This window comes from Microcaecilia unicolor, chromosome 1 (genome assembly GCF_901765095.1).
Source record: "Microcaecilia unicolor chromosome 1, aMicUni1.1, whole genome shotgun sequence".
Classification (NCBI taxonomy): domain Eukaryota; kingdom Metazoa; phylum Chordata; class Amphibia; order Gymnophiona; family Siphonopidae; genus Microcaecilia; species Microcaecilia unicolor.
In genome coordinates, this window is record NC_044031.1 from 557001804 (window position 1) to 557028655 (window position 26852).

The 26852-nt window shown below is 43.3% G+C and overlaps 1 protein-coding gene across 36 annotated transcripts in view; it reads left to right on the forward strand.

The window, feature by feature from the left end:
• Positions 1 to 26852, forward strand: part of RIMS2 (regulating synaptic membrane exocytosis 2) — a 1685778-nt gene that overhangs the window by 1485096 nt on the left and 173830 nt on the right. For 2 of the 36 annotated variants that reach the window (XM_030217635.1, XM_030217627.1), the window contains 2 exons: positions 15733 to 15757; positions 17522 to 17532. The exons of the other annotated variants lie outside the window; for them this stretch is intronic. In XM_030217635.1, the coding sequence (XP_030073495.1) occupies positions 15733 to 15757; positions 17522 to 17532 (36 nt within the window). The remainder of the gene's footprint in view (positions 1 to 15732; positions 15758 to 17521; positions 17533 to 26852) is intronic. 36 annotated transcript variants of the gene reach the window in all.

Consider the following 26852-nt stretch of genomic DNA (forward strand, 5'->3'; position numbering starts at 1 on the left):
AATCAATTGCTTTACTAGCCTCATTAGACTTATCAGCAGCATTTGATTTAGTGAGTCATTCCCTTCTTTTACGACAGTAATTTGGAACGTGAGTACACTGCCTGGCAGATTTTTAAAGTCTGTCCCACAAATGACAAGACGGATTTGGATAGGCTGGAGTGAGGTTTGACGGCAACTCTACTAGTTGGAACATAAGGACAGAGCCAGGTGACTTCTATGGTCTATGTCCCAGAAACACCAAAGAAAGACCATGATCAAGTATATAATATCGCATTCATTGTTGATTAAATCTGTTGGGCAGACTAGATGGACCATTCAGGTCTTATCTGCTGTCACTATGTTACTATATTCCTTAAAGACCATTCTTTGACAGTTACTAATTTGTGATCTGTTTTTTTCAGTATCATGTGATGTTCCTCAAGGATCTGTTCTTTCACCTCTGTTATTCAATATTTTTTTTAGCCTCTTCACTATTTCAATCATTTGGCATCTCTGCAATATTTCTATACAATTGATATCCTTTTGACTTTCTACACTGATTGTTTATTTTCACTTGATTTATCATTTTCTTTGTAATCAAACCAAAACAGTTCACAATGTTCAAAGGCAATTAAAACAAACAACAAAACAGGAATGCCATAGTTTGATAGTAAAGCTCACACACTCAAGACCAGCCATCGTTTACACAAACACCCACTTAAATCATAATGACTTGGTTCTGTCCATATAGAGTAAGTAGTCACATTTTCATTTCCTTGTCATTTCAAAGATCGATCAGAGAAGACTGAATAGCCCATAGGTTAGAGTAGTAAAACTCTATTGACAAAAACCAAATTGAAAAAATAAGTTTTCAGTAATACTTGGAAAGACTTATATGAGTCTTCAAGCCTTAAGTGCTGAGGGAGCGAGTTCCAAGGGCCGGGGTAAGGAAGAAAAAAGCAGACGATGTTATTGATCTTCATCTATTACAGGCTCGCCTTGACAAAGTTACTAATGTCTAAAGGACAATTGATTGATCCTTAATGCAGAAAAAATTACAACATGTTGGATCACTGATCATGCCCTCCTTCCATCTTTGGTGCCATTTTTGTGTGGGAAACCTTTGCCTACAGTTGATCCATTCTGTTACTTGGATGCCACTCTTGATGTTCATTTAACTTTTTCTGAACAAATATCCTCAGTTTTATATTCAAGCTTTTATGCTTTACGTCAATTGTATTCAGTCTGTAATTATCTTAATAGTGAGGTTCTACATACGCTTCACCATACTTATATCAGTTCATGCATAGATTACTATAATGTGATCTATGCTGACGCATCTCAAACTAACCTGAAAAAATTACAATCCTTGCAGAATATAGCTGCTCGCTTTCTCTGTAAAGCAAAGTCTCATAATCATGTTACTCCTCTGTTCTAAAATTTCATTGGCTTCCAATTCAGTTTAGAGTTCAATTCAAGGTATTAACTCTGGCTTTTAAGGCCTTATGTAATGGTGTTCCAGATTATCTATCTTCCTTGACAATATCGTAGGTGCCTTAGTTTGTACTACATTCACTTAGGGGCCCTTTTACTAAGCCTACATGCTCCCTACGCGTGACAATTCTGAGTTACCACCCAGCTACCACGTGGCCCATGCGGTAATTTCATTTTTTACGTGTGCCCACTACACACGCCGGAAAATATTTCTGGCGCGCGGGTGGTAATCGGCATTTTACACACACAGACCATTATTGCTCAGTTACCGCATTAGACCTTACCACTAGGTCAATGGCTGGTGGTAAGGTCTCAAACCCAAAATGGATGCGCGGCAATTTTCATTTTTCCGCACGTCCATTTTTGGCAAAAATTTAAAAAGGCATTTTTTACAGGTGTGCTGAAAAATGATTCTGTGCGTGCCCAAAACGCGTCTACACCACCGCAAGCCATTTTTCAGCATGCCTTAGTAAAAGGGCCCCACAATGATCATATATTAATACTTCCATATCCCTCAAAAGCTACTGGGAATCTCCAAGGCATAGTGCCGTCTTTTTCTTAGCAACCTACCTATGGAGTAATCTGTTTTTATATTTCCATTCCTGATTGGGCAGCCAGCAGCAGTGGACATTTGATGCTTAGGTTACTATAGTACTCATTTGCAAAGCACATGGACGTCTCAAAATGGCAAAAAAAAACCCTGTCCATCTGCCAGATACATCCAAATTGCGATTTTGGAACAGCAGAATTTGGATATTCTATACTGCAGTTCATCCAAATAGCAATGGGGCATGTTGTGGGTGGGTTTAGAGAAGGCCAAGAATTAGGAAATTGGGCAGCGATAATCAAACAGGATGAAATGTCCAAATCTAAAAAGAAGGACATTTTTATTTAGACCTGTTTCAATCATGTCTAGGGTACAAAAAAGGTGCTCTGAGCCAGGGGCGTAGCCAGACCTTGTGGTGGGAGGGGGCCAGAGCCTGAGGTCGGGGGCACATTTTAGTCTGCTGCCCCGCCGCCTTGCCCCCCCACCTCCTTGTAGCTCCCCCTCACCGCCTCATTGCTCCCCCCCTTCGCAAAAACAAATATCTTTGCTAGCAGGGATCATGCTCAGTTTCACGTAAAGGAGTGTCAGCATGCACAGGAAGACGTCAGCAAGAGGAAAGAAGAACAGGGCGGAGATCGGAGCTGAAGAAGGCTTCAGCTGGCGGGGGTTGGGGACCCCCACCAGCCAAACCAGGGGCCCAGATGAAATTTGCCGGGGGCCAGGGCTCCTGTGGCCCCACCTAGCTACGTCCCTGCTCTGAACAGCTGACCACTGAAAAGATTAAGACAAGACCCCTCATGAATCCCCAGTGGTGCTATCCCCCTCCTTCTCTCCTGAAAGTGAAACTGGAAAGGAATACCAAGCTTTATGACAGAATCAGTTATGGGCACTCTGTGCAAAGCAGAAAGCAGGTCTGATGAATAGCCTAGTGGTCAGTGCAGTGAACTGTAAACTAGGGGATCCAGGTTCAATTCCCACTTCAGCTGTAGGGGGATATGAAGCTGGGTGCCACTGCACTGACTACTAGACTTCCCCTCTGCTCTGCAAGGACATCTCTGTGGCCATTTCTGTTAAAAAGCTGCCAGACAGACATCCTTGTCCCTGAATTTTTTTTCATTCATAATTTAGACATTTCAGTTTGTAAAATGGCTGTTTATTTTGGATTGTCTCACATATTTTCAGACAGGAAACCCCAGCATATTTCCTGTTCAAAAATGGCTGTGAGATTTTTTGGAACTTAATGAGCAGGACATCCCAATTGTAATTTGGATGCCCTTTTGAAAATGCCCCTCCATACTTCTCATTTCTGTCCTGGGTTGGCCGCTATTGGAAACAGGATACTGGGCTTCATGGACCTTTGGTCTGTCCCAGTATGGCATATGCCTATGTTCTTATTCCTGTGAGAATGTGTTCTATTTTATATTATGATGGTGTTCTTTTCTATCTATTTGGGTTGTATATACATTGTAAATCATCTTGACTTGGTTTTCCAAAATTTGGAGATTCATCAAATTTTAATAAAAATAAACATAAACCATGCAGATGTCTTATGATGTGCACAGTTTGAATGACAATTTAGATAGTATTCAGAAGTTGGAATGTACATATCTAGAACAGCAAGTGTAGAATTCTAGTAGTATTTTACAACAGAATCTGCCCCACACACAGCCTGTTCCAAAATACAAGCAGGAATACATGTATAGGTTCCAGCAGGGACAGATGCTTAGCTCAGGCAGCGATAAACATTTTGCAAGAGGAAACACAAAAAAAGGTGAAAAATTTTCACATAGAAAGCAGAGACACATACATGTGCATGTTCCCACACCTTCATGTGTAGATGTAAAATGGCAACCTACAGGTGCAATTTGTGGCTCATACACCAGTAGGACTGTTATTTTGCAAATCTAAATGTGTATTCCCAATATAGGAATAATACGGAAGGGTGGGTAGCTTTAAGATGCAGTAAAAGCTGCCTTCTTTCTGCACCTTACTGGCTACCCCTGATCACATCTCTCCGCTTCCCATGGCAAAGTTCCTTCTTGATTCCTTGACCACCCCCACCACCCAATCAAGCTCCTCCAAAGAGATTACCCTCCAATCACAACCCTCGCAGCTCCTAACCTCCCCATCAGAACCCCTCTCCCCAATCTGATCCCCTAAACACTCTCCATGTTCCTTCCTCTTGACCAAAATCTACCCTTGCCTCCCTCCCCCCACTGAACTGGACCTCCTACCCACCCCCCAGGACTTAGCCACAGATGATCCCTGGTAGTCTAGTGTCCATGGGTGGGCGAGATCTCAGTCCCCCTCTGCTCCTGCACCAGCTTCAAAATGATGGCAATGACCCCTAGCAGTAGTCTTATGCTTTACTTTCATATTAAAGAGTTTAGGCACTTGACTTGATGGTGATGAGGTAGGCGAAGCATACCAATGTAATGCAGATTTATATTGTTTGTACCAGTATCTTACGCTATGTTCTTTGTGTTTCTATGACAACTGTCAATCAATCCAGCATGGGAAATGATTTTTTTAAATGGCTGCCGTGAATTGGTGTTCTTTTTAACTAACTGTAAAATGACAGTACTAGGTGCTGCTTTGCATAGTGAAAGGCATCAATGTTTCCACACCATTTAGTTTTCATTTTAATTGAAATATTGAACTGTGCTGGTTTTATAATAAGCAGGTCTCTTTAGTGTACTTGCATTGGTAATGGTTATGAGAGATGGAGTACAGAAAAGAAGCATGGTTAATGTGGAACAGTATTTAGCAAGGAACTGAGACATCCAGATCAGAGCATTTCAAGTTCCACTCATACTGTAGAACAGAATCTCCCAATATAGAGCCTCTTCTAAAATAAATATAGAAATGGACATTTATGACCTGGTTGTGTGTAGCTTGAATATGCATTTTAGATATATAAACATCTAGACCGTTCACTTGTCTATTAGATTATAAGCTCTTTGAGCAGGGACTGTCTCTCTTTGTTAAATTGTACAGCGCTGCGTAACCCTAGTAGCGCTCTAGAAATGTTAAGTAGTAGTAGTAGTAGTATCTAAAATATCAATGGGTTGAAATGAGCACATATGTGCTGGGATGCAAATGTTTGTTGGAATAGCAAAATAAATCTCAATATGCCTGAACATAAACATTTCCTTTGCCATTTGAGAAACATAAATATTTATTTTTTGGAAGCTGTCATACATAACCGGTATCCCTTGCCAGTTTGGCTTGGGGAATGGCCTATCATATACTGGGGGATTAAGGGGGCACCCTTCCCTAATTTCTGTAGTGGAGCTTTACTCAATAGAAGCACTTTTCTTAAACATAGACATCCTAGATAGCAGGGTTCTGTTAGGATTCCACTTTTCAACTAGGGATTAATGTTCATTTCTTAGTCTTGCCCAAAACATGCCCCTTGCCATTTACATTTTCTTCAGTTTTGCACATTTATATCCCAGCTATGTGAAATTAGAATTTGAATGTTTATGCAAAATATGCATTTAAGTGCTACTTTATACACGTTAAAACATGAATCCTCACACACCTATAAGAACATAAGTGTTGCCATACTGGGGTGGACCAAAGGTCCATCAAGTCCAGTATTCTCTTTCCAACAGTGGCCAATCTAGGTCACAAGTACCTGGCAAGATCCCAAAACAGTAGAATACATTTTATGGTGCTTATCCTAAAAATAAGCAGTGGATTTTCCCCAAGTCCATCTTTTTTTTTTCATAATCACAATACAGAATGTGACCACAAATAACAGTGTGTGTGGCATAAACATTAAACAGTATCATAAGATCTTGGATACATGGTTCACAACTAGAGCGCAATGTGTAAAGTGCACTCCGCATTGAGTTTTCATTATACCCTGCCCCTTCAATCAACTCAACAGACCCACCTCTCTTCTCCCCAGATCACAGCATGCATACCGCATCCATACCCACACAACCACTCAATCACCCTTCATACCCCATCCTAACCCTTCCCTCCCCTTCTCCCTCCCCTCCCTAAGTAATCAGATTTAAGCAACGTGTCCATAATTGGGCATACTGTCGATTATCTGTCTGAGGATTTGGAATAAATCTGACTCTCATGTTTGCTTATCTCCCTTATCTTTACAAGCCATACCTCACTGGGTATACTCTCAGAAGATATCCAGAATTGCAGAATAGTTCTCCGAATCAGCAATAAGGAAGTATACAGGAATCTCCTATATGGTTGTGTAAGGCCTTGGGCGGCCAGTAACAATTTTAAGAGCAAAGTGGCATAATACCAGTCTAGCTTTCTTTGTGTTAACAGTATTAAACACCTGGAAAGCCTCATTCCACAGTGATAGGGATGGGCACTCTAAAAAAGAATGGAGAAGTGTTCCCCACCCCCCCCCCCCCCCCCCCCCCCGCTCTGACATCTGCTGCACTGATCATCAAAGTCCCATGGTTACCCCTTTTGCCTTGAGATGTAGGCTCTGTATAATATTTTATATTGTGTCTCCTGTAAATCTGCTGCCTTAACCATTTCACGTAAAGTGAAGAAGAGTGCTCCAAACGTTTGACTTGTATACGTAGTCTCTAGCTCCTCATTCCTTTGAGTTACCAACCTCTCCATATCACCCAAGGGCATATTCATTTTTAGGATTTTATACCACATAGAGAGGCTGTTCAACTTAGTGGGAATGCGGAAGAGAATCTTATCTAGGGTGCCCCATGTCCACATAGCTCCATGTCCAGCCCTCAGAGAGAATCAGTAGTGCTGAACCTGGAGGTACTGCAGCATATTATTATTTGGGAGAACCCAACATTCCTTCACTTGATCAAAAGTAACAAAGGAGTCTTCTCCATTTACAAGTAATTGGCCCAAGCTCCTACATCGCTTCTCGCTCCACTTGGTAAATACCGAGTACCCCATACCTGCCTGGAATGCCACGTTACCCACCATACCTAGAAATGTGGAGGCATCCGGTGAGTGCTGCTGATGCCCTCTCCACCAAATCCATGCCCCCCTCATAGGCTTTAAGAATCCTAATTTGCATGCAATTTTAGGGTTATTGCTAGAACTCATGTGGAGTAAGTTTATGAAAGACTATGGGCAGCTCCAGTCTTCCAACCCACCGCATGGCAAAAAAAGGTAATAACCTTCCATCCCTTCAAAAATGAAATGCATAAGTGCCGCTACATTATACATACAGAGATCAGGGAAACCCAGACCCCCTATATCTTTATTGAGGGAAAGCTTTTAGTGACCTATCCGTGCCCCCTTTCCGCACCAAATAAATGAGTGGATTGTACATCGAAACAAGGTCACACGACCGCCTAGTCCATTTCCAAAGGTTCAGTCACATTCCGTTTATAGAATGTTGATGTATTTGTACTTAGGAAAATGCCCAAATATCGCATTGCGCCTCTAGAGGAAGGGATGGGCAGTGCAACAAATCCAGGATCCCCTGGAGGTCCCAAAAAAGGTATTAATTCCGATTTAGAGCAATTAACCCTCAATCCCGATAGGTCTCCAAAATCCCATACTATGGAAAGTGCCCTCAACAGGTCTCTAGGTATCACGGTTGTGGCCGTGCCCTTATGTTCAGACCTGCTGTTTCTCTGTATCTAGCTCTGTGATCTCTCCAGTCTGCCTTTTTTCCTATTGTTCTCCCTGTAAGCCAAGCCTCGCTTTGGTCTCCCTGCTTCTGCTTCATTTCCTGTTGTTGTTCTTTCTGTTAGCCAAGCCTCACTTTGGTGTCCCTGAAACCAAGCCTCGCTTTGGTTTCCTTGCTTCTGCTTCATTTCCTACTTGTGACATCATCAGCCTACTCCTTTATAAGGACCCAGGGAGCTTTCCTACGTTGCCTTTACAAGAGGTCTCATAATCTTGTGTTACCTGTTTAGATCATTTCCCTGCTTGGCTTTGTTCCTGAGAATCTTGCTTCTGAAGGTCTGTTCTGTGTTTCTTTTGAGTCTTGTGTTTCAGTGCTTTGCTTTGTTTCTGTGTGTTTGCTTTTGTACCTTAATCCTGAAAGTCTGGCTCTACAGCCACACCCTGCCCTTGGTGTCTGTATATGTTTGACTCTACCCTTGGCTCCTGCTTTTAGTCTAGCCCTGCTTTTGACACTTGCTATAGTTAAGCTCTGTTCCTGTTTTCCCTGTTCTGTTTCCTGTGTGTGTAGTTCTTGTTTGTTAATTCTGAGAGTCTGTAGAAGCCAGCATCGTCCCTGATTACTTCACTGCTATGCACCTGTGTCTGCTGCCGCTCATTCTGTCTGGCCTTTCCCTTTTCAGCTGTGGGTGCTGGTAAGCACATTGCTTCTTTGTTTGTTTGCATTCCCCTAGTCTGCTTATTCCTTTGCCTGCTATGTTTGCTTCCTAGCTCTTGGGCTCTGTTTCTGCCAAGTTCTGTTCCTGTGTGTGTTTGAGCCAGGTTCTGCTCCTGCTCTATGTTTGAGCTAGTTCTGTCCTAGTTCCCTCCTAAGCCAAGTCCCTTTCAGTATCCTGTTCCAGCCAAGCCAAGCCCGTTCCAGAATCCTATTACAGTCAAGCCAAGCCAAATCCCTTTCAGTATCCTGTTCCAGCCAAGCCTGTTCCAGCCAAGCCAAGCCTGTTCCAGAATCCTGTTTCAGACAAGCATGTTCCAGAATCCTGTTCCAGCCAAGCCCGTTCCAGAATCCTGTTCCAGCCAAGCCAAGCCCGTTCCAGAATCCTGTTCCAGCCAAGCCTGTTTGAGAATCCTGAAACCTGTTTGAGAATCCTGAATCCTGTTCCAGCAAAGCCTGTTTGAGAATACTGAATCCTGTTCCAGCCAAACCTGTTTGAGAATCCTGAATCCTGTTCCAGCCAAACCTGTTCGAGAATCCTGAATCCTGTTTGAGAATCTTGAATCCTGTTCCAACCAAGCCTGTTTGAGAATCCTGAATCCTGTTTGATAATCCTGAATCCTGTTCCAGCCAAGCCTGTTCGAGAATCCTGAATCCTGTCCCTGCCTTATTTATTTTCTTGTTTCTGTTATTCTTGTTGCCTAGCTACTACCTTGTCTTGCCTGTCTAGTTGTGCTTTGTCTTGTCTCTTTCAGTCTAGTCCTGTCCGGATTCAGTCCTTGTCTTGCCATTTTCTGGACCCAGTTTTAATCTACTTCTGTGTTTTGCCTGGTCTTGCATTTCTGGGTCCCAGTCCCAGTTTTAATCCAGTTCCAAGTCTTGCCATGTCTGGGTTCCAGTTCTGGCCCTTTGCCTTCTTTTCCTTGCCTCGTCTGGATCCGGTTCTTGTGGTGTTCATTGTGTTTAGTTACCTCTGTTCTGCCTTGTTGAGTCTGTTAGTTTATCCTAGTCCAGTCTGTTCTGATTCCTGCCTGTGCCAGCCCAGGTGATTTGTCTGCCAAAGCTCTGGCTTTGGTCCAAGGGCTCACAATTCCTGACAGTTGTGACACTAGGGGCATTTGCCACATATAATAATATGTCATCTGCAAAGAGGTTTAAACGACGCTCCCTGCGCCCTACCATTATCCCCTTAATGTTTCCACTACTACGTATCTTTATAGCCAGTGGCTCAATTGTCAGTAAAAAAAAGGAGCAGAGAGAGGGGGCACCCTTTTCTTTGTCCCCTTTGTAACAAAAAACTATCTGTTAGTTTGCCATTCACCAATAACCGTGCCATGGGAAGGGTATAGAGAGCATTGATCCAAGATACATACGATCCCGAAAGACTAAAACGTCCCAGTGTCCAAAATAAATATTGCCACAAAATACTATCATAGGCTTTTTTCATGTCCAAGCCCACAATGGCCTCCATGCTACCCTTCCCCTTATGCTCCTGAATGGCCAACATGGCCCATACGATATTCATGGAAGCATAGTGACCTGGTACAAAGCCCACTTGGTCCTCATGCACTAAGGTGGGGGTTACCTCATTCAGGCGCCTAGCCAGTATGGCTGCCAAGAACTTGATATCCTGGTTCAAGAGCGTGATAGGGCAATAAGAACCCACCTGAGCCGGGTCCTTACCTGGCTTCGGTAAGAGTACAATATGGGCCATATTACGATGTAGATTCAGACCTTCTTCCACTATCCCATTAAACCATGCACACAAAGGTGGCACAACCATGTCAGCCAGAATACGGTAATACTCTGGGCCAAAGCCATCTGGCCCTGGCGCCTTAGTCAGCTTCAAAGATTTAATGCCCTGCCTGATCGTTTCCGATATGGAGGCATTCAAAGTGGCTAGCTGTTCCTCCGTTGGGCTTGGGAGCTGTGTGTTTTGGAAGAAAGCCTCACATGTATCTGGGTCAAAGTCCCTTTCTTTGTACAGGGAGCTATAGAATTTAACGAATTGCTGCATGATGTGTGACTCTTTAGTATATGTCCTCCCCGTGTCATCTTTAATAGTAGAGGTAACTTGCCGCTTGCGCGGTAGCCTGACCAAGTTAGCTAGTAATTTGCCTGCTTTGCTGCCCCATTTAAACAGTTTAAAATGCTGAAAATATATATCCCTCTCCGCCCTCTGGGTCAGTAGCAGGCTTATTTTCGAAAGTGATCGCCAGCCATTTTCCGACATAAATCGGGAGATGGCCGGCGATCTCTCAAAAGTGGCGAAATAGGTATAATCAAAAGCGGCTTTTTTGACACCATCACCGCTTTCCCATCGCCGCTCCAGCGAAAGTTCAAGGGGCGTGTCAGCTGCGTAGCGAAGGCGGGACATGGGTGGGCATGGGTGTGGCTACCAGATGGCCGGCGTTCGCGGATAATGGAAAAAAAAAGCATCATTAAGCAGTATTTAGCCGGGTTTACTTGATCCTTTTATTTTCACGACCAAGCCTCAAAAAGGTGCCCCAACTCACCAGATGACCACTGAAGGGAATGGGGGATGACCTCCCCGTACTCCCCCAGTGGTCACCAACCCCCTCCCGCACTAAAAAAATAAAAATAAAAACCTTTTTTTGCCAGCCTGTATGCCAGCCTCAAATGTCATACCCAGCTCCCTGACAGCAGTTTGCAAGTCCCTGGAGCTGTTTTTAATGGGTGCAGTGGACTTCAGGCAGGCAGACCCAGGTCCATACCCCCCCCCCTACCTGTTACACTTGTGGTGCTATTGAGTCCTCCAAACCCCCCCCCCCCCAAAATCCACTGTACCCACATCTAGGTGCCCCCCTTCATCCATAAGGGCTATGGTAATGGTGTAGAGTTGAGGGGAGTGGGTTTTGGGGGGGATTTGGGGGGCCCAGCACCCAAGGTAAGGGAGCTATGCACCTGGGAGCTATTTGTGTATATTTTTTAATTTTTAGAAGTGCCCCCTAGGGTGCGCGGTTGGTGTCCTGGCATGTGATGGGGACCAGTGCACTACAAATGCTGGGTCCTCCCACGAACAAATGCCTTAGATTTCGCCGGGTTTGAGATGGCCGGCATTTTTTTCCATTATCGCTGAAAAACAAAATCAGTGATCTGAAACCTGGCGAACTCTGGCATTTGGCCGGGCTAAACCGTATTATCGAAAAAAAAAGATGGCCGGCCATCTTTTTCGATAATACAGTTCCTGCCAGCTGTTGCGCCGCCACCAAAATAGATCGCTGGCAACGTTCGATTATGTCCCTCTATGTTATCTGACTGTTTCCTGACCTGCATCATGTGTGTCTTAGTGGAGTCATTCATATGTAACATATGCACCCTAAGCAGCTGATAATATTCCTTCGACAAGCACAATGTCTGCCTCCCTCTGCTTCCTCCGCCGTGCTGTGTATGTTATGATGTGGCCTCTCGTTACCACTTTAGACGATTTCCAGTATATGCTCGGGTCCATGTCCTGTGTCTTGTTATGCATCTAGTATTCCAGCTACTTATTTCTTTAAAACACATGAAATTCCCTATCATTATACAGCAAGGGGGAAAATCTCCACACCTTCTTGCCTGGCTCTGCAGCAAAAGAAACAGTCATCTCAACCGCTAGGTGTTCACAAAAGACATTATCAACTATACTCACTTTTGTGGCCCTAGATACTAATGGGATAGCTATTAGTATACTTTATGAGGGTGAGAGAAAAACATAAACTCCCTGTCCTGAAGGTGAAGAAGCCTCCAGATATCCACTAGCCCCAACCAAGTAGACACGAAGTTAATCCCTTTGTTATCCGAGTTCCCCCTTTTAGGCTTCGGGGGTTTGCAGTCAATCGAAGGATCTGCCACAATATTAAAATCACCCCCCATAATAAGTTGATAATTAGAGTAAGGTACCACTTTAGCCACTAAGTCTGAAAACAATTTGTGAAAGTACACATTGGGCCCATATACATTGCACAGAAGGATCTGATGACCCCATAACTCCCCTATTAACAGTACTAATCTACCTTCCTTATCCTGAACCACTTTGTGAGTATGAAAAGGCAATTGCTTGTGTATTAAAATAGCTACCCCCCTCTGCCTAGAGTTATAAGATGAGTACCCTACCTCCCCTACCCATCCCCTCTTTAGTTTTTGGTGTTCTAAGGCTGATAGATGAGTTTTTTGACTATTCTAGAATATTTCCTGACTATACGCAATTTCAGCTCCTTCCTTTTTCAGCCAAGAGAGAATCTTGGTTCCATTGACATTAAGAGTAATTAATTTCAGATTAACCATATTCATAGTATTTGCTGACATTAGCATTGACATATTTTATATTCATCCCGCCGGTCTCCCAGCCCAACCTGCGGGATCTTTCTCCCCTCTCATCTGGCAAACATGCATTCGCTATAGAGCAAGCTCTTGATCCCGCCTCCTTCCAGGCCAAAACAAAATTAGAGAGCCCCATTAACTTCATGCAACCTGTATCCCTTCCCTTTAACGGCCCCCCTTTTCCACTTCTCACTCACCCTCATACACCACACATTCACCCACTCACTACCCCACAGACTCCCTCCCGTCCCCTCTCCTTTCCCCCAACCTTCCCATCCCTCCCCTCTCTACCCCCATGCTCAAACATCCTTCCCACATCCTTCACCTACCCAAGATCAGCTGAGAGACTACCCCCAACCTGCCTCCCTGGTAAAAAAATAAATAAAAACATAACAAGATTACCAACATTGAAGGCTGAAGCCCTGAGTTATCTCTCCAAACACTTAGGAACACCAATTTTATGAACAGAAAGGTCCTTCAGTTCAGATGTTTCAAATGTCCCAGAAGGGCAAACTCGTCGCGTGGCATAACACCATGCCATCCACCACACACACGTACCGGCCCTCCTCCTGTAGGTTTTCATATGAAAAGGAGAAACAAAATCATTTGAACTTGGCTCTGTCCCCAGCCTCAGTAAACAAAATTTCAGATACTGTGTCAGGCCCCACCCCCTCGTGTTCACCTCAGGTCCAAATTCACTCTGTTTCTCGCTCCTTTCTCCTTGTTTAGCTCCTCTAGGAAGGCTCTCGCTGCTGCCACCTCAGTGATAATGATCAACTTTCCTCCATGCCATATCCAAAGTTTGGCTGGGTTCAATAAAGCGAATCTGATTCCTCTCTTATAGAGTGCAGAGCACGTGGGTGCCATTGCCTTACGCAGCAGCACAACTCGTCGAGTAATCATTGAAAAGCAACAGGCGATGACTCTCATATTCCAATGCCTCTTTAGCTCGGAAAGCTTTCAAAATTTGCTCCTTTACTTGCCAGTTCATAAAATGGGCAATTGCTGTTCTGGGCCTAGTATTAGGCTCACCTCGAGTTCCGATGCGATGCGCCTGGTCGCAGCAGAAAAAAGTCCCATGACCAATTAGGCCCAAGTGTTCCAGAAGTCAATTATCAAAGAAATTGTAAAGGTTTTTGTCCAGTACTGTTTCTGGCAGGCCTATGGCCCGTAGATTATTCCTCCTGTTACAACTCTCCTGTTCGTCAACACGCTCCTGAATCTCTCCCATTTCCTTGTGGAGCGCAGCTGCATTCTGTGCCTCTTCTTCCCTTGCAGAGAGCCGTTGTTCCACCTCCGCTATACGTAGCGTGTGAGAGTCAAACTTTTCATCCACTGCCGACTGCAGTTTATTAAGTCTGTCTTCCAACGCAGCTGATACCGAGTGTGAGATCTCCTGTGCCCACTCAGCAGTCTGGGCTAGAGGTGAGGCCTGCGGTGGTTGCATCCCCGTCATTTTGTTTGGGCTGCTCCTTGGGGTGGTCATTGACGTTTTCTGTGGCCTCGAGGGCATACCGTGATTAATCATTCCTTCTGGCATTCCGGGAAGAGCCAGGCATCTAGAGGGTGAATCCTGTGCAATCAGGGTCTTAGAATCTTGTTATAAAAGCAGATATTAGCAGGTTAATCACGGAGCCTCTCTTCCTTGCTGCTGCTTAAGTAGCAGGCATCACGTGACCCCCCCCCCCCCCCCCAAGTCCATCTTAATAATGGCTTATGGACTTTTCTTTTAGAAAGATGCTTTTACCACATTCTCTGGCAACGAATTCCAAAGTTTAATTACACTTTGAGGGAAGAAATATTTTCTCCAATTTTTTTAAATGTATTACTTTGTAGCTTCATTGTGTGTCTCCTCATCCTAGTATTTTTGGAAAGAGTAAACAGTCATTGGAATCACCTGATGAATGCTCAAACACTGTCTGTTGTGTAACTGTAGATGGCTGTTCCTTTTCCATCAATGCATAGACCCTGTTTAACTGGTAATCTTGTTCATCACGTTTGTATTTTTTAATCTTGATTTTACGTATGGCCTTCTTAAATGTTTGGATATCAGTCTTTAATGCAGCATGTTATCTCTCATAATCAGTGTGTGACTGCCCTTTTTCATCAGCGTCAGCGTTCAAACATGAATGGTACTTCTAAAAATAAGCACGTTCATCTAATGCTGATTTTACTACTATCTATATTTTTAAATGCTTACATCTGTTTTTATGCGTTCAGTCCTTCCAAAAGAAATATGATTCGTCAAATTGCTTTCTGAACTGAAGAGGTTTTTATGGGAAGAATTTTGAAGTTAAAAGTAGCTTTTTCACCAACTGAGATGCCTGCTTCTGAGTTTCTTTTTGATTTTTCTTATGAAATCTTTTCAGAATAGTTTTTGTGTTATCATTTACACATTTTTCTTTACTACAGCTTGTGTGAAACAGTCTTTATTTCACATATATTGTACCATTGGACAGTTTAGGTTGGATACTATTAGAAGTTAGAGTTTTCTTTTTTCATTACTATTGCATGTGTTGTGGATAACGAGTATAGATTGACTGTATATAATCTATTTTTATTAAATTTATTTAGAATAGTTGTTATATTTATATAGGTTATTGCCCCTGACATTGAATGTAATGATTTTAGGATGCGTTCTTGTGGTCTTACCCTCTGATTGTTGTGTGTTTGTAATACTTGGCCTTTTTTGTCCTGGGCTGTGGCTTATAAATATGGCAATATCTAATGATGGTAAAACTGATGAAAAACTGCTGGAAAAAAATAATGAGCTACCATGATTTACAAATTGAAGTGGAAAAACTAAAGAAAAAATCATTAGTAATATCTAGGGACCTTTTTGAGCCAGTACATGCCAGTATGACACCTTTTTTCCAGGTTTGCATTTCTGGCCACTTTATGGCAGAAGGGAATGTAAAAGGCAGCACAAGACCTTACACTGTGTGCCTGTGCTCAGCGTTTGCTGATCCTGCCCCCTGCATCACAAGAAGTCTGTTTTGGGAGCGGGAGAGGCAGATGGTGAGCATAGGCACAGGCTGCTTTCACATGTAGCAGTGGTGGTTAGTGGTGAGAAAAGGGAAGTGAGAGCAACACCAAGCTGAGGGAGAAGGGTACAGAGGGAGGGATGAACCAGGATGGGGAGAGTCAGGAAGAAATGTTGGGAAGAGAGGAGAAGGGATGATGAATACAAGGAAAAGAAAAAGACAGGATTCTAAACATAAACATAAAAGATAGGGAGATATGTTGGAAATGGGGGATGGAAGAAAGAGAAGGGGACATGCTGGACTTCAATGGATGGAAAGGGAAGAGAGGGGGAAAGGCGGGATATGGATGAAGAGGTGTGAAGAGGAAGGCAAGAGTGAGGAGACATGCTGGATATGGATGGAGGGGAAGGAATGAGAGTGGGAGCATTCTGCACATGGATGAATGAGATGGAAAGGGGGGAGTGTGCTAGACATGGATGGAAGAGAGGGGGCATGCATACGTATGGAGGGGAAGGGAAGAGAGGAAAAATGATGGACATGGATGGATGAGGAAGGAAGAAGGGGAAATGTTGAACATGGATGAAGGGAACGGGACGAGCAGGGAAATGCACATGGATGGAGGGGAGGGAAGAGAGAGAGGAGATGGATGGAGGGGGAGGGAAGAGAGCAGGGAGATGGACATGGATGGAGGGAAAGGGGAGAGAGGGGAGATGCTAGATGTGGATGCAAAGGAAGAGAAGAGAGACGGAGGAAATGCACATGGCTGGAGGGGAGAAGAAGGGAAGAGATGGAAAAATTAGATTTGAGAAGGAGGCAGAAAAATGGAAGAAAGCTAAACAAAAAACATCAGTGTCAATGCTGATATAGAGCAACAAGTGAAGAAGCTAGGTGGAGGGAAAAGAAATAACAAATAGGAAGCTCTGGAAACTGAGTTCAGAGGAAAGCAGTACCATAGACTGGAACCGTCATGATTAAAAAAATAGCATTTTCAGCCAACAGAGGTAAATATATATATATATATATATATATATATATATATATATATATATTTTTTTTTTTTTTTCAGTTTGGTGATTGGAGTACATCATTTTGGACAATTTCTCTTCTGTCTTTGTATTTTGCACAGTATAGGAGGAAATGTAGCTCCTTCTATTTCTTTGGTGTTGCGCTGCATGCAGAGTGTGGCTTTTGTGGGTTACAGGTTAACTTTTATCTACTATAGCACTTTTAGTTTATGGTCATGCCCTACATTTGAAGAGGGGGATATTTGTGTTCTGGATGTGTGACTGAGGCCAAGTGGGGGTGTCCAATTCAAATCCTATTGCTACTCCTTCTGATCTTGGGCAACCATCCATTTCCTAAGATAAAAGAAATGATTGTAAGCCCTCCTCGAACAGGGAAATAACCTAGTGTACCTGAATGTAACTAACCTTCAGCTACTACTGAAAAAGGTGTGTGAATGAAATCCAAATAAATAAATTTTCCCAACAGGACCCACTGCAATATTTACATTGCTGCCTTTTCCTAGGTAGGTTTTGTATCAATTTTGCTAATTGGTGCTGTTACAGAAATAAAGTAACATGTGGCCTCATCTGAATAACTGCAAAAAATATTACATCATTCATGGATGCCTAAGAGAACATAGAATCAAAAGTGAAGGGCACATTATTATGCTGGTCAGCAGCAGCTAGAATGGCACCAGCAACAATATAGGAAAGTACTGAGGACATGTCACCTTTCTGTGGTGCAACCAAAGCAATTTACATTGCAGGTACTTTCTTTGTTCCTTGTGGGCTCTCAATCTAAGTTTTTGCACCTGGGACAGTAAAAGGTTAAATGGAGGGTTAACTGACAGGCGACAGAAGGTGGTGGTAAATGGAATTCTCTCAGAGGAAATGAAGGTGAGTAGTAGAGTGCCTCGGGGGTCGATACTGGGGCTGATTCTGTTTACTATATTTGTGAGAGACATTGCTGAATGGTTAGAAGGGAAAGTTTGCCTTGTTGCAGATGACACAAAGATAGCCAATAGAGTGGATACCACAGAGGGAGTAGAAACCATGAGAAGTGCTCAACAAAAATAAGAAGAATGCTCAAAGTTCTGGCAGTTAAAATGTAATGCGAAGAAGCACAGAGTGATGCACTTGGGATGCATAAATCCAAAGAAGTGTATAAGATAGGAGGATGCTAGGCTGCATGGAGAGGGGTATAACCAACAGATGAAAAGAAGGGTTATGCACCTGTACAAGTCTTTGGTGAAGCTCCACTTGCAGTATTGTGTTCAGTTTTGGAGGCTGTATTTTGCTAAGGTCATAAAAAGACTTGAAGTGGTTCAGAGAAAAAGCAACAAAAATGGTGTGGGATTTGCAGCACAAGATGTATGAGTAGAGACTTGATGACCTGAACATGTATACACTGGAGGAAGAAGAGATGGGGTAATAGGATACAGACATTCAAATGTATGAATGGTAATCCTATATAATAATTCTCACCTCCAGCGTTCTATGCTTGGGACCGTGGCTCCCTGGCTGCAGGTGGTCTGCGAGGCAAACACGCACGGACGTCACTGACGTCAACACAGCTGATTCCAAGGCAAGGGGAGGAGTAGGGAAACACGCGTTCCCTACTCCTCCTACTGCCTCGGAATCAGCTGTCGCCCCCTCGAAACCCACCCCCTTCCGCGAACCTGTTGATCCCCCCCCCCCCCCCGGAACGCCGAAAACCGCACCCCCCCCTTGCTGTTGTGCACTACCTGTGCTGACAGCCGAAGTGTTGTTCTGCCCTTTGGGTGGGTTCCTCAATCATCTCAGAAAGTTTAACTCCATGCGTCTGACGTCAGACGTCTGACGTCAGACGCACGCAGAGGAACTTCCAGACAAGATGATTGAAGAACCTACGGGAAGGGAAGAACAACACTTCAGCTGTAAGCACAGGTAGCACAACAATGGCGGGGGGGGGGCAGTTTTCGCCGGCACGGGGGGGGAACGACAGGTTCGCAGAAGGGGGTGGGTTTCGAGGGGGCGACAGCTGATTCCGAGGCAGTAGGAGGAGTAGGGAACGCCTTAGCACGGGGGGGGGGGGGGGGGGGGAAATTGCCTGCCTAAGGCCCGTTTCCTTGCCTACAGAAACGGGCCTTTTTTACTAGTTAATATATAAAACACACCTTTACCAGAGATGGTGAACCATTTTGTCCTACTGCAGCTACTTATGATTTTGGGCAAGTCACCTAATCCTCATTGTCTCAGGTACAAACTCAGATTGTAAGCCCTCTGGGGACAGGAAAATACCTACTGTGCTCAAATATAACTTGTCATGAGCTAGAATTGGAAATAACAAAAAGAGGAGCTAGTTGGAATGGTGTTGGGCCTCTTGGAGGCTCATTTTCAAAGCACTTAGCCTCCCAAAGTTCCATAGAAACCTATGGAACTTAGCCTCCCAAAGTGCTTTGAAAATATGCCTCTTGGTAATATTGATAATAAAAAGGAGACTATGATAAAATGAGAAATTATATAAACAAAGCAGTTACGCTTACAAGCGTTAGCTGCTTGCTTGAGGCATGGAACTTGTTTACAAATCAATAGATCAAAGGAAAGTCATAAAGTGATAATGTTTGTACTTCTAATCTATGATTTTTTTTAATTTTTAATAGGTAGAGGATATCATACAGGACCATAATTGGTCTAATCAGGTCAAAAGACCTCTTATAGTGCACACCTATTCCAGGTCACAACCTTCAAATATGGTTCCAATCATTTGTATTACCACCTAAACCAAAACCAAAATAGTGCAAAAACTCAAATTCAGTACTATTGTGATTCTAAAAGTGTATATCCCTATATATGTAGCCATCCTACTACATTCCTGGGACACAACTACAAACTTTTCATCATCATAGATGTAAAATAGTCTCTTATCTTGTCAGTTCCAGAAAAAACATCCAATGTTGGACACCAGGCCAACACCTAACGCCCACAAGGGGGTATTTGAAGGTCGTGACCTGGAGCAGCTGTGCACTATAAGTGGTCTTTTGACCTGATTAGAATGACTGTGGTCCTGTATGATGTCCTCTACCTATTAATAATTTAAAAATCGTAAGAAAAAATATAAATATAAATATACATAAAACATACATTAGAAGTAAAACGTTATCATTCTATGATTTTCCTTTGATCTTTTGAACTATAGTTTTGATGGAATCTTTTTTTCTTTATTTGCTGTCATTTTTTTCTTTTGAACTTGTTTACAAATACCATCGTGAGAACTCAGAAAAAATATGTATTCCATACTTCTAAAAAAAAGTCAAAGGAAGACCAGACAACTGCCAGTATCAGGGCTGGCCTTTAGCAGGGGAGGCTGCACAGGGCCTTGCCCTGGCTTGTCCCCCTGTCTCCAAACCCCTACCACTACCTTACCTTAAAATGTATGTTTCTCTGTAGAGAACTCAGTGTAGCAGCAGTGATTCACATGGGCCATCTGCTGCTGACTCTGGAGCCTGCTCTCTTCTGCTTCCCATCTCCTTCTGGCATAACTTCCTGCTTCTTTATGTCAGCTGCAAGCCTTAAGACTATTGAAGACTGAAGAGATGTACATTCAGGCACAGTACTACTAATACTACTACTATTTAGCATTTCTATAGCGCTACAAGGCATATGCAGCGCTGCACAAACATAGAAGAAAGACAGTCCCTGCTCAAAGAGCTTACAATCTAATAGACAAAAAATAAATAAAGTAAGCAAAACAAATCAATTAATGTGAACGGGAAGGAAGAGAGGAGGGTAGGTGGAGGCGAGTGGTTACAAGTGGTTACGAGTCAAAAGCAATGTTAAAGAGGTGGGCTTTCAGTCTAGATTTAAAGGTGGGCAAGACGTAGGGACTCAGGAAGTTTATTCCAGGCGTAGGGTGCAGCGAGACAGAAGGCGCGAAGTCTGGAGTTGGCAGTAGTGGAGAAGGGAACAGATAAGAAGGATTTATCCATGGAGCGGAGTGCACGGGAAGGGGTGTAGGGATGGACGAGTGTGGAGAGATACTGGGGAGCAGCAGAGTGAGTACATTTATAGGTTAGTAGAAGAAGTTTGAACAGGATGCGAAAACGGATAGGGAGCCAGTGAAGGGTCTTGAGGAGAGGGGTAGTATGAGTAAAGCGACCCTGGCGGAAGATGAGACGGGCAGCAGAGTTTTGAACCAACTGGAGAGGGGAGAGGTGACTAAGTGGGAGGCCAGCAAGAAGCAGATTGCAGTAGTCTAAACGAGAGGTGACAAGGGTGTGGATGAGGGTTTTGGTAGAGTGCTCGGAAAGAAAGGGGCGGATTTTACGGATGTTGTAAAGAAAGAAACGACAGGTCTTGGCAATCTGCTGGATATGAGCAGAGAAGGAGAGAGAAGAGTCAAAGATGACCCCAAGGTTTTGAGCTGAGGAGACAGGGAGAATGAGAGAGCCATCAACAGAAATAGAAAACGGGGGGAGCGGGGAGGTGGGTTTGGGGGGGAAAATGAGAAGCTCGGTTTTGGTCATATTTAATTTCAGGTGGCGTTGAGACATCCAGACAGCAATGTCAGACAAGCATGCTGAAACTTTGGTTTGGATGCAAGGTGAGATATCAGGGGTAGAAAGGTAGATTTGGGAGTCATCAGCATAGAGATGGTAGGAAAAGCCATGGGATGAGATTAATGAGCCAAGGGAAGAAGTGTAGATAGAAAAGAGGAGGGGACCAAGAACAGAACCCTGAGGTACGCCGACAGGCAGAGGGATAGAAGTAGAAGAGGAGCCACCAGAGTGAACACTAAAGGTGCGGAGGAAGAGGTAGGAAGAGAACCAGGAAAGGACAGAGCCCTGGAATAGGTTTTTTTTTTTCTTCAGGGCTCAAAATAAAAAACAACAACAAAATCACAAAGATCTGAAAGTCTCCTGGTTCTCAGCTCATGCTTTACTATTGGGCTGCTTCTCCATTTCAATTAAAAAAGAAATAGTACCATGAATATCCATAGTTCCTGAAGCTGTCACACAACCTGGTATCCCATGCTAGCTTCATATTTTGGGGGGGGGGGCAGGGGGGACAGCAACCACTGAGAGATTAAGGAGGTGATTTGCCTAAATCCCTTTAGTGGAGTGCTGCTCGATTGGAGCACCTTGCTGTAACCAGAACATGCTGAGTACCAGGTCTAAATAACAATGTCCATCTTTTTGGACATAGACATCCCTACTTCCTCTGAAATCAGAGCTTGAGATCCATATTTTGGCACCTCCCTAGTCCCATCCAAAACACACAGGCTGTGCCCCTTAGTAAAAGAACATAGGAATAGCCATACTAGGTCATAACAATGGTCCATCTAGCCCAGTATCCTGCATCCAACAGTGGTCAACCCAGGTCACAAATAGCTGGCAGAAACCCAATTAGTAGCAGCATTCCATGATACCAATCTCAGGGCAAGCAGTGACTTCCCCCAATTCCATCTCAATAACAGACTATGGACTTTTACTCCAGGAACTTGTCCAAACCTTTTTTAAACCCAGATACGTTAACTACTGTTAACCACCTCCTTCTGCAGCAAGTTCCAGAGCTTGACTATTCTTTCAATGAAAAAAGTAATTCTTTGTAATTTCATTGAGTGTCCCTGGCAGTGCATTTTTTCTAGCGGAAAAAGGTGCCAGTACTCAAATGCCAGGCCATCCTTCAGGGGTGGGGTGATCACTGAGGGACCCACCCCACAATAGCCAGGCTCCCTGCAACCAGTCACAGAATCTATGAGAAGGCAGAATTTGTGTGTAGAGTCTGAGCTCTTTCATTTAAACTTGGGGACCATGGGTCAATTTTAGCAGCCAATGGAAAAGGTGTCAGTTCACTTTTACCTGTCTACACCACTCAGGATTTTGTAGACTTTAATAATATCGCCCTTCAGGCATCTCTTTTCCAAACTGAAGAGCCCTAACCACTTTAGCCTTTCCTTATATGGGAGGAGTTCCTTCCCCTTTATCATTTTGATTGCTCTTCTTTGAACCTTTTCTATTTCCGCTATATCTTTTTTGAGATACAGTGACCAGAATTGAATGCAATACTCAAGATGAGGTTGTACTATGGAGCAATACAGAGGCATTATAATATTCTTGGTCTTATTTTGCATGTTCTGTGGTTTGATGTCCTTATCTTGGCTTTATAAAATTTGGATTTCTACATCCATGCAATATGGATGTCTAAATGCCTGTTTCCAGACATCCAAAACACAAATAGAGTTTCTAAAATAAGGGCCATATGTTGTTGATGTGGAAAATGAATATTGTGTGTGGTGGGTATTTTAGATGTGTTCTGAAATCTATCCTTTCTCCGAGGACAAGCAGGCCGTCGTATTCTCACTGTTGGGTGATGTCATCCAATGGAGCCCGATGCGAATGCTGACTTGAGATCAAGAACTTTCTAGTAACATCCTACCGCTCATGTTCTGGTGCCTTCCCGCCTGACACGCAAACACAAGTCTGTCAATCTTCATTTTCCATGGAGGACACGTCATTGTGTTCTCCTCACAGTGTATTTCGTGCTTTCTAATAATGCCTTCCCATGCAGAGTTTTTTCCCCTTTAATTTCTTTTAGTATTTTCGGGCCTTAAAGTTTCCTTTATTTTTTGCATATTACTAGGCTCGTTTAGGCCGAAACCCCGACCTCAGTTTGAACACTGCCTGTTTTTCCTGTTCAAAATTGAGGAGCTTAATTTGCCCATGATTCTTTTCTTGATGTCCAAGAAGACCCCCAGTGGCTTCAAAAAGTGCACCCGATTTAATCAGGTAATTTCAGTGATAGACCAGCACAACTGCTGCATCGGGTGCGGCAGGTTCAATAGGAGAAACCTTTTGGTTTCTTGAAGGCCGATACATTGACATCAGCACTGGAAACATTGACCTCAATGGCTGCCATGACTTCAGCATCCACTTGGACTTCACTGGCATCGAGGAGATCTCTACCTTTCTCAACATCGGACCCTACACAGAGGGCACATACGGGTTTGATGCCATCCATGTCAGTACCAAAAGCCTGCAATGCTGTGCATTGGGGAAAGCCCAAGAAGCATAAGCATCGGTCCTCCTCAATGCATGGTGCTGGGAGCCACGGAGGCATCGACAGAACCTGAGAAGTACCAGGAGCAGCATCCTTAGAAAAGGTGCCAGTGTGTAAGTCTCCCAGCAGCCAGGTCCCTGCTGCTAGTCCGACACAGACACCTTCTCAGGCTGCCTGTCTTCCTTCTCCTCCACCTTTGTTGATGCCTTCTTTCGATGAGCAGTTTCGAGCCATGCTCAGGAAGGAGCTGGTGCAGCTGCTGCAGTTGCAAACCGCTCAGGCACTGAGGGTGCTTGCACCAACTGCAGATCAACCCCAGAGTCTTCCTGAGGCTCCTTCCATGCCACAAGAGAGGACCTGCTACTGAAATTCCATAGTAGTTCTCATGCAATCAAAGAAATCCATCCAGATGATCTGTCCAAGATATAAATCTAGAAAAAAATATGTGCTGTATTTCTTTGGAAATGAAAATAAAAAAGCAACATTTGCTTGTCTTTGGTGCCTCTAAAAGGCAGTATGAGCACAATTTTCAGAAAAATTTGCCTAGGTAATTTGAATGGTTATAATATATCTTCCCTTATCCTTATATTTTCCAACAAGTTTGATTTGATTTATTGATTTGATACACCACTTTTAACAATTAGTATTAGTTTAAAGTATCCTCTGAGTTTCTTAAGTCTCTTTCTATAGGGTCTATGTTGCAGGCAATGTACCATTTTGATAGCTCTTCTCCGAATTGCTTCTATTCCATCAATGTCGTAACAAAATTACAACCTTTCAGAATTAAAACAGGAGTCAAAACTGGGTCCTAATAATAGTTTATTCATGTGCAAGGAAACAAGCTGACTCAGTCATAGCTTATAGTGGTAGCTTCAATTACCCTGTTGGATTTCCTAAGAAAAGCATGACAACATCACCGTGCATACGGTGGGGTAAAAGCAGAACTGGCATAGCTTGTCCCCCTTAACATGCAGCTTTATTATTCTGACTGACCGTGGCAGTGATGTTTCTGAGTCAATATAAGAGACGTGTGTACATTAGCCTAAAAGTTTCCTCTTGCTCCTTTGGGCTGCTTTTTCCAGTGTTAATTTTTGTGATAAATCCATGCAAATTTGCAGACTATTCCAAAACAATTAACTACAAGTCTCTTAGGACTATTTAAGTTTTGAAAAAAAAAAAATAGCTATTTCAAAAATGTATGTGAAAAATGCTCTACAGCAAAATTGCTAGTGAACTTATAGTAGTAACATAGTAGCATATGATACTAAGCTTTCAGGTGAATGGTCAAAATCAAGGTTTATATACCTCTAAACAAACTGAATGGACATGGGTCATAAACTCCATTTGTATTTTATGGGGCCAGGAGAATGGCATTTATAATTGCTTGGTTAGTGTGAGATTTACTGGGGATCAAATCCATCACCTATCGGCAGTGCGTTTTTCCTAAACAAAAAAGGTGCCAGTACTCAAATGCTAGGCCACCCTTAAGGGATGGGGTGATCACTGAGGGACCTACCCTACAATAGCCAGGCCCCCTGCAACCAGTCACAGCATCTATGACAAGGCAGAATTAGTGTGTAGAACCTGATCTCTTTCATTAAAACTTGGGGTCCTTGGGTCAATTTTAGTAGACAATGGAAAAGGTGCCGGTACTCAGTACCCCCTCAAAAAAAGCCCTGCCTATCGGGGACACTTGTAGCTGAAGCCATAAGCACTGCACAGGCAAATTATAAACCAATTAATAGTTATTCTCTGGACAACAGAGGGGAAGACAACTCCCTAGAGAAGACCATTTGGTCAGTATTTGGTGCCTAATCAAGGAAACACCCCATGTGATCCATTGACCTCTTCTAGAGGTGCTTTTTGTATCCCAGAGTATAACTATTTAGTGGCTTCTGCCATACTTGTGCAGCTTCTGTGGATTTACCAGCCTTTGCTCGTAAGTCATGGGTATGCACCCAGAGAACCTGACAGAGTAGTGCCACTTTGAAAAGGGGCAATAAAAAAGGCAGAAGTAACTTAACCTATCATGCTGAAACTTTTTGCCAGTCTATCCCAGCCTCACTTCCAAATCCCAGGACAGATGATGTCAACATGAATCTGACTTCAAAAAACAAACAAAAACACAACAAACAGGTGGAACAAAATGGTATAGTAACATAGTAAATGATGACAAATAAAGACCTGAATCCAGTCTGCCCAGAAGACGCACTCATCATCACTTCATGACCAAACCAACAATGCATGTGATATAAAACACTTGATCTTGGTCCTTCCCTGGCGTTTCTGGGACACAGACCCTAAAAGTCTACCCAGCACTGTCCTCGCATTCCAGCTACTTAAGTTGCCGTTGAATCCTTCTCCAGCCCATCCTAAACCAGATTGCCATATACGAGACACAGACCGTACAAGTATGCCCAGCACCGGCCTTAGTTCTTCACAGCCGGAATCACCATCAAAGCACCACTTGAAACATCCACACACATGCAATCATTTAAATTTGTGGGGCTTTTTTTGTGTTTTTTTTTATACCATCCATTTTCCACCCATAATTCATCACATGTTTCAGTAAAGTGGTTCTATAAAATAATCCCATATCTTTAATATGTAAAGTGTAGTATGGTAGCAGTCAGTTTATACACTGTGGCAGACTGCCACCGGTGAACTGCTTATTCAAATAATGAATACAGTTGCATGAATGGGCCAATCATATATATTAAAAAAACATCATTTGGCTCCCTACATGTGTGCTAATGTGTCAACAAGTAATAAAGAGATGTATGTGAATAAATTACACCAACATGTGATGAAATTGCTCAGGTCCTTCAAAGTATAATAAAATTAAATTCCATGAAAGTCCCCAATCTCTACATTGTCCATAACAATTTCAATAAATGACCACTTATATTGATCAAAGCCTCATCTTCTCTAAGCCATGGAGGGGTCCTACAGAGCTCCATTTTGGAAAAATCCTTTTTCAGGAGCCACACAGCGAGACGCAGTCGGCAATGAGAGCAAGGACCTCTATGTAAAATGGCGGACCAAGCTGGGACGCTGTCCTGTGTTCCTGCGGGAAAAGGGTATTCCCCATGATATCATCAATTGAATTTGCCAACTTTTATTACAGCCCTAACCTGTTAAAACATAGTGTGCCACTCAGTGCTGTCATTTAATCCATG